This window comes from Lagopus muta, chromosome 1 (genome assembly GCF_023343835.1).
Source record: "Lagopus muta isolate bLagMut1 chromosome 1, bLagMut1 primary, whole genome shotgun sequence".
Classification (NCBI taxonomy): domain Eukaryota; kingdom Metazoa; phylum Chordata; class Aves; order Galliformes; family Phasianidae; genus Lagopus; species Lagopus muta.
In genome coordinates, this window is record NC_064433.1 from 15,949,241 (window position 1) to 15,964,782 (window position 15,542).

General features: G+C 35.2%; 1 protein-coding gene across 1 annotated transcript in view; it reads left to right on the forward strand.

Annotated features, from left to right (window-relative positions):
* Positions 1-15,542, forward strand: part of TBC1D22A (TBC1 domain family member 22A) — a 153,514-nt gene that overhangs the window by 118,021 nt on the left and 19,951 nt on the right. Inside the window, exon 12 of the mRNA XM_048933214.1 lies at positions 553-648. Coding sequence (XP_048789171.1) covers positions 553-648 — 96 coding nt within the window. The remainder of the gene's footprint in view (positions 1-552; positions 649-15,542) is intronic.

The following is a 15,542-nucleotide window of genomic DNA, read 5'->3' on the forward strand; positions in this document are numbered from 1 at the left end:
TAGAATATTTTAAATATGGTATGTTTCTCAGTTTAATAGAAATTAAACATATATATTGTTACATCAAGTTTTATATAATAAGTTGTTTCTTCTAATTCAAGTTGTTGACTTCTATTTCAATCAAATATAGACCAAAATTTAGTTTTAATAACTATAAACCATAGTTTTAAAGTGCTCTTGTAGTTTACTATAGTAGAATTTATAATAAAAAGCGATCAATTTCAAATGGAGCTCCAGTAATCTTAGCAATGGAGATGAAGTTCATGACACAGCGTAGATAATGAAGTATGGGATAACATCAGAAATGGGAGAATGGCACCTATGAAGAATGACTTGAAGTATGGGAAGTAAATTCATACTTCACCTTCGCTCTGGTTACAGTTACAAATAAGTTTGTCACAGGTAAAATGCAAATATATTTGTGATAGCAGTACAAAGCAATGTAAGTGATGCGTGTACCTGGTAGTGAATGTCATAAAAAAGCAGTTGGAGGGTATCTTAATTAGACCTATGCATTGTAATGATGTTTTTTCTTCATTTTATTTTTTCTAGTCTGAACCAGAGGGTTTTTCTCATTTCCACTTGTATGTCTGTGCTGCCTTCCTTGTCAGGTGGAGGAAGGAGATTCTGGAGGAGAAGGACTTTCAGGTAAGTAAAGAATTTAGTAATATAAAAATCTGTGAATATTTTTCAATCACAGAGAGGAATTTATTTAAATTTAGATTCCAGGCATTATGTGGGGATGAATTGATAACAAAACAGAAACACTTGCAACAGGAATGAAGATGTATAACTGTTTGTTAGGGTTCCTCCAAAACTGTTAGACCTGAAGTAACTACAAGCAATAGCAAATGTGTGGTCAGAAAAAAAGGAAAAAAAAAAAAAAAAGTACTGTTTAATATTGAGGCAGATGTTAAGAAAATGATTTCTGGAGATAAGTAAATCTTAGGAATCTCATAAAAAAAATTCTGAAAAGGTAATGGGATTTTTTTTAAAGAGCTTAAATACATTACTGGAGTTACTTACTTATGAATTCCCATCTCTATAATATAGCAGCAAACTCTAACAAGATTATTTTTCTTCTTTCAAAAAGAGCAAGGCAAGCAACCTTCAAAAATAATAAGCCTATATTTCAGGGCCAAATAAAAGGGTTGTAAAGTGATTGTTTTGGGTCTTACATTTCAAAACCTTCTATTTGTTTAGCATAGAGCATATCTGTTAGTTGTTTGGAATGGGATTTCAATAGTGTAAATAGGCAAATAATTTCCATACCCACGTAGAAGTTCAGTTACATTTGCGAACTGGCGACAGTTCCATTTCAAAGCAATATTTTATATTTAATTTTTCTCTCTGATGCACATGCAGTTCCTAAAAGGCATTAAAGGCCTGTTTTCAGGCTGGCTGTAAACAAACCACACTGCAAAGCCGACACCATTTCCTGCCCCAGGGAAATGGCCTTCTACCAGCTTGTTTTCCCTTCAGCTGACTGAACTCTGTTGCCCTGTACAAATGAGCCATTGTATGAGTCTGTGTTTCATTGCCATCTATTTTATCGTCCTTTATAAAACAGTTTATTCAGTGCACTTTAACTGTTGTTGTCTATCTTTGCAATAAATAAACCCATATGGGCACGATGTAACTACTTTTATGCTACCTGATAGTACTGGTACTTTATCAAAAATAATTTCAGTGTTGGTAGTCACACCTCTCAAATATAATTGTTCACTGCTAATCCTATTAATTTAATTTCCACTGATATCCTGCATCAAAGTTTTTAACACTTTTGCCTCTCTATCAAATACATTGCAACCATGTTTACAGCACTAATGATCTCAAGGTGAAGTGCTGTGATGATTTCTTTTCTCCTTACATGTGTTCAGATTAGTTCATTAATGTAATACATAAAATATGCCTTTATGATTTAATTTCTTATAAGCTATGTAAGATACATAAATCAGTAACACGATAAATCAGGAACACATTTATCATACTGCTTTAGGTCACTTACCACATAGATAAGCAATTAGTAACTGAGGTTCTGTATGCTATTGCTAGTGTCATCACTGTAAGGCTTCACCATTATTGTACAACATCAGCTTTTAAAATGATTAAACTAAATTGTTATAAATTCTGCAAACGATGCTTCTCCCCCACAGGGGAAAAAAAAGGCACTACTCTTCCACTTTGTTACCAGTAGCTATTGTAGACCATTATTTATGGTCTACATAAATATGGTCTACTGGTTACCAGTATTGTAGACCATTACTTATTCTATGACTGCTGTTCCAAAAGTAATGTCTCCTATTTTATTATGTTGATCCTTGACCTCAAGGGCAGATGTTGTTGGTAAGGCAGTAGGGGTTGAGCCTTTCCCCAGTATCCTGTTACATTTTGTTTCCATGGGAGAAAGAGCAGCAGAGGGGGCCATCTGACAAAATGGCATCTGACATGGAAGTGTGTATGAGGCAAAGGTGTGTCACTGAATTCCTCCATGCAGAAAAAATGACACCCACTGATATTCATTGATACTTACTGAAGACTTTTGGAGATCAAACAGTGGATGAGAGCACAGTGAGATGGTGGATAGTGCTTTTCAAGAGTAGTGCCAGTGGATCATAGAATCACCAACGTTGGAAAAGACCTCCAAGACCATCCAATCCAATAGTCCACCTATTACCAATATTTCGCCATTAAACCAATATCCTGAACACCTCCAGGGATGATGACTCAACCACCTCTCTGGGCAGCCTGTGCCAGCACCTGATCACTTTTTCAGAGAAGAAGTTTTTCCCAACATCCAGTGCGAATTTCCTCAGATGCAGCTTGAGGCCATTCCTCTAGTTGTGTTGCTTCTTACGTGGGAAAAGGGGCCGACCCACTGGAGAGTCACCTCCACTGGTGCAGACTTTTATGAGCGCAGCATGCAGGCTGTTGCTCATCGCTGGTAAAAATGCATAGATAATGGTGTTGACCGTGTTGAGAAATAGTTTTGTAGCTGAGACTTCTTTACAGTGAGGGTGACAGAGCACTGGAACAGGCTGCCCAGGGAGGTGGTGGAGTCTCCTTCTCTGGAGATGTTCAAGACCTGCCTGGATGCCTACCTGTGCGACCTACTGTAGGGAACCTGCTTTGGCAAGGGGGTTGGACTCGATGATCTCTGGAGGTCCCTTCCAACCCCTACAATTCTGTGATTCTGTGATTCTTTGCTCTTAAGGTGCTTGCTTCTATTATCTTGATTCTGTATTTCTGCAACCTAATCAATTAATAAAAGCGTGACATTTATTCTTCCTCATATAAAGCAATTAATTTTTACATATCAAATGTTCACCTGTACATGATAACAGGCCCTTATCACATCTTTTTTGTGCATGGCTTTCGTTTTTATTTTATATTTATTTCTGTTGTTACTGTCATGCGGTCGTGTCATGGCTAGGGTAATATTATGAATTGTTAAAACTTGAAAACTACTACTTGGTACTTGATTTACATCTGTAGAAGGAATTGCTGTAGTATTGTCTTCAAATTTGACTTACTGTTACTCATTTTCCTAAGTACAGCTGTAATTCCAGAATTTTCCTGAATTCGTGGGAGAAATATGAGTAGCTGATAATGTTAAGTGATAAAACATTCAAGCATGATTTTGAGCATATTTAGAATTAAAATATTAATGGAAAATATAGCTGTTGAATTTAATAGTGTCAGGGACAGGATATTTGAAAGATTTGTAAGGAAACAGGACACTAGGGACCAGATTTATCTGTCATGCTGAATATAAGTTAATAGTAATGTTGGACTGATACTGATTTAAATGTTGGATATTAGAGATTTAGTTCAAATTTTCAGTATAAGTAAGTTATAATTTTGTTGACACAGTTGAGCTATAAAAATATATTCAGCATGTTGCAGTAAGAAATCTGTCTTGCAGATGTTTTTTTTCATCATTCTAAGATACAGGCTTTTCTATCCAGCAGACATTTACTCCTATGCTGTCATTAAACCACATCTTTATTGCTACGATGTCCTTTTCTTTGGCTTTGACAAATGCATTTTTGCTTCATTTATATTCATGCAGTCTGCAAAGAAGCTGTGAAGATCATTTTTCAGTCCGTCATTTTTTCTCACTGTTCACCTTCTGTAACTTCCTTTCCTGTGTGGCACCAAGGAAAAACGGGTGGTTTCTATTTCAAGGCCGTTAATGGACTAATACCAACACCTTAGCTGTCATCTCATATTCTGTACTGAGATTTTGAATGCCAGTTTATCAGCCGGCGATGACAGCCTCATCACGTGTTCCTGAGTTATTGAGAAAGTATCTGTGCTGTGTTCTTTGTTGACCATCTTATTTAAATGGAGCACGTAATGCAGATCTTGCTACTTCTCTCTGAGTCCTTGTATTTTTCTGTGATGCATGGAATAGATTTGGCAGATAGGCTATGATGCTGTTAGTCACATTCACATCGATGGTTTTCTGTTGGTTCTTTTTACCTTTCTGTGAACTTGCTGTCTATTGAAACTTACTTGAGCAATGAAATCTTTGGATTAGTGACTGTCCTTTCTTCTGATTTATATAATCTTTAAAATAATGATTCTTTAATCTGAGTAAATGCTATGGAGTAGCTTCACTGACCTCACGAACAAAATGAATGTATACGCAGTAGTCTTTTCCAGTAAAATGCTGAAAAGTGCTCTTGACTTTTAAAAATGTTGCATTAAAGTGAAATATTACAAGTTAATGTTAGTTCAAATGATGAAAGATGAAACACCATCTTTCTACCTCATATGATGAATAACATTTTAAGGAAATGTAGGTTATTATTGTTACTTAGGCAAAAGCAGGTGCCTTCCGAAGTTGTGATCAGGTTTATTCTTAAACTGAGTCTTCATTTTTGGCATATGTTTGTTTTACGGTGGTTTCCAATTTCAGAGGCTGCTGAAGCATTTCACAATGCCTGTGTTTGCATGAGCATCATTTAGAGTGTATTTAGGTTACTGATGCAGTGAGCACCCTCAACCCCTTTAGTTTGTTCTGTTTTGCCTTTACTTCTCTGTTTAGCAAGCACTGAACTAGAATCAGCACAGCCCACTGCTACTTACCACTCTTCTGAAATCTCAGCTCACCTTTGAATGCTTTGACCCCTTCTTTCATTGGCTGCCCAGATAAACTGTGGGTGCCCCATCCCATAACATGCTTAATACCAGATTGGATGAGGTTTTTGGCAACGTGGTCATGGGGAAGATATCCCTCCTTATGGCAGTGAGTTGGGATGAGGTGATTATTCAGTTCCTGTTTCTGTATTTAAGTAGATGCTTTTATGTAAGCTAAAATTGCTTGAAAAAGTTAAAAAAAAAATTCTACTTCTACCAAAATTCTACTTCTGTATACTTGTCAGAGGCGTGTATTTACGTCAGGTACACAAGTTAAATAGTGTAACTTTGCACCTTAAAATGGGATTATAAGTTAGTTACAGAGGTGACGGAATAAAAAGATGCCTGTAAGACAAATTGCAGTCCTTGAACAATATCTGCCTAGTGTTAAGATGCTTTCCTTCACATGTTCTCTTATGTTAAATGACCGGGTAGTATTACTTCGTGGTCCTTTATGAAAGATAATTTGTGCAATTTTGTACTGCTGCTTGCATGAGTTACTGATTTTAGCTTAAAAAATTTAATATGAAAATCCTTCCTGGTGATTATGTGCTATAGAAACATGTAAGATATCAGAAATATGATTTTATACCATATACTTATTCACAATTCCTGTGATATGGTTTTCACAGGTTTTTTTATGTTGCTCCTTTTTTTGATAAGGATTTTTAAACAGTTACTTTCCTTTATCCTTTATATAAGTGCAGGACTTCCCGCACTCTATGACATGAGCTATAACTAATAAAAAATACTTCCAATGTAGCTTCTTGTGTGTATGGTGCTAGAAATTCAGTTCCCATTTCTACTGCAGTAGAATGCGTCTCAATTAAAAAAAAAAAAAGAAAAAAGATAATATTTCTTTTGAGCATCATAAAAAATGACCAATATATAATGGAAATTGAAGAAAAGATAGAAGGGAAGTGGAAAAGTGAAATTTGGTTGATAGCAAAGGTAGTTGATTGCAAATAGTCAGTGCTGCTGAAAACTTAATGTCTCCACAGTGACTATTCTGACTTTTATTTTTCAGTTAATCATGAGTTTATCAGCAGCTGGAGTGCACTTTGCACAACAGCAAATAAAGAACAGTATAACACACATTCTAGTAATGAAGCCCACAAATCCAACCTTTTGTTTGTGAGGAATAATAACTCTTTAGGTTTATACGTTCATCTGTATCTTGAGGAACCATTCATCAGCAGCTTTTCCTGTCTGCTATAAGTTCTTATACAAGTTAGGGCTTTTCCCTGTTTCTGATTCCCTGTATCAAAAAGCTCCTTAGCTATCTACCAATCTGCTCTGAACACAGACTTTCTTTCAGAGGCTTTACAAGTTTTGTCTTCACATCCTGGTTACAAGTTTTACTTTACAGCCACTTGTCAGAGGAAATCATTTTTATCATTTTTCACCATGATTAAAATGTGTATTTTTATATTTATTCCGTAAAAGTCCTTTTAGCATTTGTTCAGAAAAGTTCACAAATGTTAAGGGATACTTCACGCTCAAAGCTGTGTCAGCTCTGAGTTTAGTCCATCTAGGACAGTGCTTTATTCAGCTGAGTCCTGAAAACCTTCAGGGACAGAAACTGCATGATCTAAATAGATTATAGGTTTTACATTATGTGTTGTTCCTGAGAATTGCAAATATCTTAATGTTTCAGTCAAACTGAGATGGACTGAAATACTAAGCTGAAATTCTTACGGTAAACTAAGATCTGATAGGAATTGACTTAGTCCTATTGCTTTTAGAGTAGTTTTTGGAACAGAGGAGTGTATACCCTTCTTCTCTATAAGCTATATAATTAGAAGTTTTTGTAGTCCTGGCTCCTGTGTCCTTGCTTAGCCCCCCCTGCATGTATGGGAGATAACAGGGCCCTTTCTGTGAATGTATCAAAAGCTGATGAGAGATAAAGCGTGTGAGCATGGAAATATTTCTGACCTACAGAGCCTCACTTCTAACATTGCTGTGATTTTATTCCCTGCTGTGAGCACTTTTGGAAGGCATTCACGTGTTGTAAGAAAAGGGAAGCTCTGTTTTAGACTTTGAACGTTATAGCTATCAACATGAAGTAGAGTATTGGAAGTAGGCAGCTGGGAGTTGGCACTGTTACATCATTTATATTCACAACAGCCAGCTTGCAGTAAGAAATTACTGACATTATTTATTATTTTTGCATACAAAGAGCTTTAACTACAGAGAATGAGGAGCGTGGTAAAAATTGTATCACCATCTCATCTTGTATATAGACAAAACATCAGTTGGCTTTCGGTCCCACTCCAGCTATTACAGCTTCATTTCAACTGCTCTGCTCACAAGCCTGCTCAACTTAATTTAAAGTGTCTGCATCTTTTGGTTATCATGAGTATCTTGACTTAATCTTCACCCTTGAGTATACTGCAAATCAAATGCAGGAGACATGTTATTGTACAGTCTTAGAAATACAAGTTTGGTCCCATAGACATCATTACTGTAAAATTTTAGTATTGATCTAAAATGGAAGGGATGGGCTACGCCATGCTTCTCTTAGCTTCTAGAAATTACAGGCACTTCGCTGGTACCAAGAGGAGGACTTGTCTAGAAAGCAGCTGGAAGTTTCTGACCAGTTTGTAAGGTAGACCAAAAATGGTTTAAGATCCATGAAAAAAAAATAAAACTCTTAGTGCTACCCTTTTTTATCTCTGAAGGTTGTGCATTTTTGTGACTCTTTTTCTTCTGATGAGGCTGTAGACTTATTTTTCCTATTTTACGTATTCTTTTTTTGTTCTTGAAATCTTGACTTTAAATCTGAAAAGCTGACAATAAAAATCTACAAAAAAAAGAAAAAAGAAAAAAAGAAAAAAGCACTTATGGTAGATATTTCATTCATCTAGCAATATGAGTGCAGATGGGCAGGATAGCTTGTGAATGGATTCTGTGTGTATGAGTATCTTTATACTTTAGCCCACATCTTTTTCTTTCTTTTACTTGAGCTTTTAAGCCAAGAGTTCCTGGTCATCTGACTTTTTAGAAATAATCAGTAATTTATTTCCAGTGATAAAGACATGTTTTATGTTCTGTACCTGAATTTGACATCTGCACATCTATTTCTGTTGCCTTCTTTCCATTCAGTTCCCTTTCCAGAAGTCATAGTTACTGTTTAATTTTTTTGCAATAGTTGCAAATGGTAAAATTGCAAGTTATAGTGCAATTATATTGAATTGCATGTAGTTAAGTATATATATATATTTGTTACTGAAACTGAGAAGTTACTCTGTGCTGTGTATGAATCATGTCTAATCATGAGAGTCAGTGGAAACACAGCCTTACTTCTTCCAAAGCAACGGAGCAAAAATAGAAGAAGTCCTGGGGAATTAGGTTTAGCTACCTGCTACAGCCACAGCTTACCTTAGGAGATCTGCCTAGCTTTTACCAGGCCAACCTCTCATTCCAGAATGTTTTAAAAAAATTCATTTGTTGTAGTGAGGTTGGATTACCAAACAGAAAGTTTTGAAAATCGCTGTTGAAGGAGTTGAGTTCTACAGATCTGCATACTGCATCAGTGTTCGCTCATTGTTCTTGTCATCCTTCATAAATACACTTTGAGTGCTGGAGCTTAGTAACTTTGTTCTCATTTTTACCCTAAACTGTTTTAAGGGTCATTTCAAGGCATATAGCTTTTACCAAGTCGTTTATTTCACAGGAGTTTGACATATCTGAAAGTCAAGGTACAGGGCTGTAATAACAAGTGCCTTCTTGCCTGGTGCATTAGTTGGGAACATCTAAAAGGGAGTATGGTGCATCACTGTTTGAAGTTGTTTGTTTCTGGATATAAATGTATAAAAGGTAAGAATAAAGACAATTGTTCCCCACCGGTAGCCAGCTTGCAAATATCTTGGAAGTACACATGAAAAGCAAGGGTCTTAGGAAACCTTATGCCGCTGATCAGCAATTTAGATACTGATTTTGACCCCACTATTTGGGACAGTGTTCCCGGAATGATTAACATTCATCGTAATAATGTGTGAAAGTTTGCCCAAACATAAAGGAAAGTAAATCAAGTGTGAGTGTATAATGCTTCTACCTTTTTTATTACTAAGAATGATCTGAAGAAGAGAGAATCATTTATAATCCTCAGTATTTGGTCTTTTTTTCCATCTTGTATGTGTGTGCACCACTTGAAAAATTACATTTGAGCAGTGTTTTTCTTCAGTTCAGTGTAAGTTTACTGTTTGAATGGTTTGCTTCTATGGTAGTCAAGGAACATGTTGGGTGATGAATCAAATTAAAAAGCTTCAGTGCTGAAGTGCATTTTCATGCTTGGATTTTCATGTGCAACATACAGCAATTCATTAAATTCTGCCCTTACTTTCATGCAAAAAAATATACTTGTCATAAGATTTAGTGTAGTTCATAGCTGAGGTTGTAATGCTGTGTATTGGTAGCTCTGAGCTGTACCTCTTCTGTTTTTCAGTGTTCTTCAAAAAAGAACAAAGCACCTATGTGACAAAGGTAGCATTCGATTGTGTTTGCTAATTCAGATGTACTGCATTCACTAATATTTGCCTTCCATGTTTTTCAAATGCTAAAATTCTAAGTAATAAAAGAAAAATGTTAACCAGGTTCATGATTTAGCACGTGTGATGTGCAGATATAGTAATGTTACAGAAATCTGTTAAACTGAAGATTGGTTAATGATGTAGTAAGGCTTAAGGTTTAATGAAAGAAAGCCAGTCCTATGAGCCAGGTATAAATTATAGCTTAAGCAAGCTTAAATTACATTTCTAGTCAGTGAAAGAGCATGAGTAAATCAGCTACTCGTGATGGCACCTACACTCTGTCAATACTTATTTCACTCTATTAATTTTAAAAGGTTATGACACTGACCAACAGTGGAGTTTTAATTCCTTCTACAAGAGACATGGTCAGTTGAGGAGAGAAGGAAGCAAATCCAGTGCAGACCTCTGAATAAAGGGGAGAAAATAACTCCATGTGTCAAACTTGCTGTTGTGTGGAGAAAAACTGTGGAGCTCAGTGTTTATGCAATTTGTATTGCTTGAAGGATGATGTCTTTAATTCTCAAAGTTTCAAAAAGAATGCTTTAGCACTCAGTCTTCAGGGGCAGAAGTTACTCAGCTGTGACAGTCCCAAGCCCTTTGTGTGCAACAGAGTGAAAACTGATGCATCATATTGGGAACATTATTTGGGTGAACATTATTTCTCCAAACAACAGAGAAAGGAGCTTGGGAAAAACTTTATTGTCTTAAGGCTTTTTAGAAATCTTCAGTCTGTAATAACCCATTCTGCTCAAGCTCAATGGAACGTAGACTTCCTTCTCCAGCTCTCATTTATTATTTTGGGATTTAAAGATAATCCCAATATACCCATGATACTAAAGTATCATGGCTTTGAATAGAATATGTTTTTGCTGGAAAATGGACCCATATGGTAGAAATAAAAAGATTTTCAAATGTACAAACAGTAAGATGCTTGATTTCTGTTTCTGGACATGTTAGTTTCTATTTCTTTTTACCATTATCTAAGTAAACCCTAGAGGTTTTATTTTGAGTGCATTTTTATTTTACTTGTATTTATTTTGTTAAGTCATATTATTCATTCTGTACAGTCTTGCCAATAAGTGATTAAATGTATTTTATTCAGTCTGAACTTTTTTATTACAATTTACTTTCTGTAGTGACTAAAAAGGAGAGCAACCTAAAAGAAAAAAAAAAACATAAAATGTTGCCAGCATATTTCTCTGACTATTCTCTTCAGGATCAAAAGAGACTTCAGTGTTGAGAGTTATCTGAATATGGAACTTCAGAGTTCATTCTGGTAGTGGATTACCAATAAAATTCTTTCTCAAATTGTATGCCATAAAAATTCTAGGATCCTCACACTTCAGTCTTGTAAAGTTGACTACCTTAAATTACATATCTGCAAAGTTCAGCAGCTTACCAGAATCTTTATTTCATTATACTCCCTGAAACTTGTATATTTTGAATGTGATTATATTGATCCCATTAACCTTGCAGTGTTACTGGTCAGGTTTTCCTATTTGCCCTAGGAATTCATTCTCAAGTTTTTAATGGAAATTGCTTAATGAATTTGTGCTAGATTAAATGCTTTTTTTCTCTCTTGTCTTCATTAATGTTGTTACTTTAATTGCAGAAAAAAAGTTTTATATGGCTTATTCCTCACTTGATTGTTTTGTCTAAGGCTGTCCTTGCAGAATGAAATGGCACAATAGTCCCAGCAACAAAAATGAATACAAATGCAACTTTTGGAATGAGTGAGACTGATCTGGACTGAGTGTAGTCTAATCAGTGTTGCTTCAAAGGAAGCTTATTTAGGACAGCGACTGTAGTTTTGGGGTCCATGTATTCTCATGAGTTCTTAAAGTATTCAGAAGTAGGCTATTTAATGGTCCGTAACAACAGTTGCCTGAAGTGGAGAGCTGTACTTAAACTGTTCGGTTATTGCTGGAGTAAACTACAAAGCAGAAACTCTGCAAGTATTACTTGCCAGACCTACGGCAAGCAAATGATGTTACTTGATCAATATTTAATAGTGAGAAACTTTCAGTGTTTATATTATTATTTTATAAGGGTAATAAGCATTTCAAGTAACTTCCTGTCCTGTAACTGCTTCAGATCAGAAAATAATTTTAGAGTACTGTTTCTAAAGTGAGCTATGTGTTTTATTGCTGGTGTTCTTTATTTAAAGAAAACAACAAAACAAAACAGAACTGTAAACATGCTGCTACAACTGATGGTTCCCGTATATATTCATTTTTCTCCAAATTGTCAGGATATCACATAGGGTGATGCCAGCCAGAGAGAACTAGACAGGTTATTATTCTTTCCAGTAAGGGTGGTGAGTCACTAGAACAGGTTACCCAGAGATGTGGTGGAAGCCCCATTGCTGGAGGCACTCAAGGTCAGACTGGATGGAGCTTTGAGCATCTGACTGAGTTATAGGTGACCCTGTGCATTGCAGGGGTGTTGGAGTAGATGACCCTTCCAACTCAAATTATTCTATGATTCTGTTAAGGATGAATCACTTTAGCAAATCTGCAGTGTTCAAAAAACCACATTTTTTATGCTGCTAGTGTGCAAACAACACAGTGAATCCAAATTTAAGAAAAGGTAATACTGTACTGGCACTCATAAATCAAAGCCTTAATCAAAATCAAGTTGGTAGGAAACTATTATTTATTTCCAATTCTTTAAAGTCGTTTCACATGAAGAGGAGAAAGACTGTCCAGGAAGAGAAAATTCTTGACAATTTCTAACAAGTATAGTGATTTAGTCAGTATTTTTATTTGAATAACTTCTGATGAGATTTTAAAATTGTTTTCGGCACAGTTTTATAATTGCAATTAACTGAGATAGTTCTGGTTGCATCTGAAAATCATACTGTATGTGTACAAATTGAAATAGAATTCTATTTCATTTATTCTAGGAAAAAAGAATGAGTTGAAAAGTATATGCATAAAATACAATGGATATGAAGAATATGATTTGTCTAATAATGCTTTGGGAAAAGTGCAAGAGTAAGGCTTCATTTTTTGTTCCATGAAGTAGTTCCTTAATAGTCCCCTGAGTATTTGGATAGCTTTAAGTGAAAGAGAATAATAATTCAGTTTTGACTTCAGTTGAGTTATTTGACAAATTCCACTCAACGTTTTTAGTAAATGCTACTGTCTGAGAGTTAAATTGTACACAGAGTGAAAAAATGCATAGTCTTCTGAATATTCTGAGTAGGACCTCGGGGATCCAAAGGTATTCTGCTGTTACAGAAATACAATCATACTTCTTTTCAAAGCATATTCACTTGGGTATATTAAAAATCCATACAAATAAGTGAAATAAATAGGCTTCAAAACAAAAACTGTTTTGCAAATATGCAAAATAATTCAAGTATAATTTGCACAGCGCTTTACAGAGATGACGAGGTTTTACTCCTTGCATTTTATTGTTGAGACCAATGCATGTTGCCCTTGACTGATCAGAAGTGGGTACTGAAACCAGATTAACTGACTCAGAGACTTAATGAGGGCTCAGGATAATTGAAGGGCTCAGGATGTCAAAGTAGTCAAAAAGAAATGCAATAGATTAACTTTTTAGAAACATAGAATGAGATTGCAATGACAAATATTATTATTGGCAGAACTACAAACATATCAAGCTTTGCTTCATCGTTAGAGGGAAAAATAGGAAAAAAAAATTATCCAGAGTAGAAAAGGCTGTATATGTTATCTATTTGGTAGAGACTTGTAATTTTAAATATATTCATCTATGTATCTTCCAACTATAATTAGCACATTGCAACAGCACCTAATGTGTAATTTTCCATGATGTTTGAGTTATTGCCCACTTGACAGAACAGTACACTCCTTGGAACAGGAAGGTTTTCTTCATTCTTGCAAATTTCACTGAATGTTCTTATCAGTCCAGACTTATTTTTGCCACGGTACAATTGTGTTGTATCTTGAACAGTTTTCTTCATAATTGGTTCCTTCTCAGAGTAAACGTTGAGTGTGTCTTAATTGCAGAATTATTGTGCTTTGCTTTCAGTAAAGTTACGTGTCATTAAGAAACTGAGCCTTAGGATAAATGTATCTTTATGATAGTGGACATTTAATAGGGAAAACTAATACCGAAGTATCTTTGTGTCAACAAATTACACTGAAACTAATTTCAGCTCAAATTGATGTGATGAATGCCAACTGAATTGAGAAAGCTGACCAAGAGAAAATGACTAATGCTAGCAACATGAAATTGGAAGGTGTTTTTATTTTATAATGCCATTTCTTAAGACTTAAATGGGAATGAAATAGAGAATAAATATAAATTTAAGATAAGGAAAAATGAATTGGTCTAAAAATATGTTAATGGATATCATAAATATGCTCAGACTGGGAAAGTTCCCAGTTTATTTCACAGTATAGAAGAAAGCCAATAATCAAAATTATAGTATGTAACAAAACAGCTAACTAAGTGTATTTGATTATTTGATCAAAATTAGAAATTCAAATGTAAACTTTTTGTTAGAAGCTTTATTAAGGTGATCATTGCAGGATGTTCTTCAGTGGTTGGAATAAGGAGAACAAGGAAGTGAGATCTTAGCTTTTATTTCTTATTCATGATCTTTTTTGAGGGCAAATTTCAAAGTTTTCGTTTTCTTTTGAAAGGTGACCACATAATAACACACTTTTTACTAAATGCGGTCAATGACTTTTCACAGAAGAGAAGGGGAAAGAGTTTGTCTCTTTAATTGACGAACTCAGTTGAATTCTGTGTCCTCTCGTTACCAACATCACTCATTCCCATATAAACCTACTTATGATAGCATGGGTTTCCAAAGAAATTCATTGGACCTTACACAAAACACAATGTCTTTTCCATCTCTTAATTAACTTACATCTGTGAAACCTAAGATGCAAGTAAAACTTGAAAAAATCTGTCTGTTGATATTTATGTTTTCTTTCAGTGGATATGTTTTAATCTACAGTCAGTTTCTAATTCACTCATTTTGTGAATTTAAAATAATTTCTTGCTAGCGAGTCCCTTGCACAGTCCTTTCACTAAAATGATGAAGTTTATTACAAACATAGGATTTATGTTAATGTCGTGATTGTCTCATGTATATCTACCTAAAGGGAGCATGTCTCAGTCTGTTTTGTTTAAAAGCTGTAGCCCTCTGGCATAGCTTTCTGCTTGTACTAAATTTCACACTAATTTTTTTATAGCTGGATAATTTTTTTTTTTTTACCCTGGATGTGAAGAGGGGTCAGGGTAGAAGTGTGCTGTAACTGTCAAAAACATGGCAAGAGCAGCTGTAGTTAGATGGCTGGCTGCTAAAAAAGCAGCTGTAGCCGTGTCTAACTGCAGGTGGTGATGACTTGGGTGATGCTCTGGTGAACTTTAATGCATCTTCAATCTCAGCCCATTCATTCTGAATTAAAAGCATAATCATACAAAGTTAAAGACTTTGATGCTTTGCTAGGAATCAGATGTGACAATTTTAAAATATTTTATGCTTTTAACCTTATTTTTTAATTAAGATTTTCAAGTTCCTTGTATCATCTGTATCCTAAGTGTTTTGGCTGGATCTTTGAAGACACGGGGATGGCATGGTTTGATTAATAGAAATGTTTTATTTGGAAATGTTCTGATCCAACCATTTGACATAAGATCAGATATTAAAATCTGCAGCCTTCAACGTTCTGGCTTTGTAGATAAAATCTCCATTTACCCTTTTCTATGATTTTTGGTTTCCCTTAGTAAATGAGAAAGGTTCTTGTCAGTGGTCCAGAGGGTGAAATTATAGAAGGGAGTGATTAATTTATTTTCCTGCTGTCTGGGTTCCTAACAATCTTTTTCAAATCATTTGATTAGAATTGCCAAATAGAGTTGAGT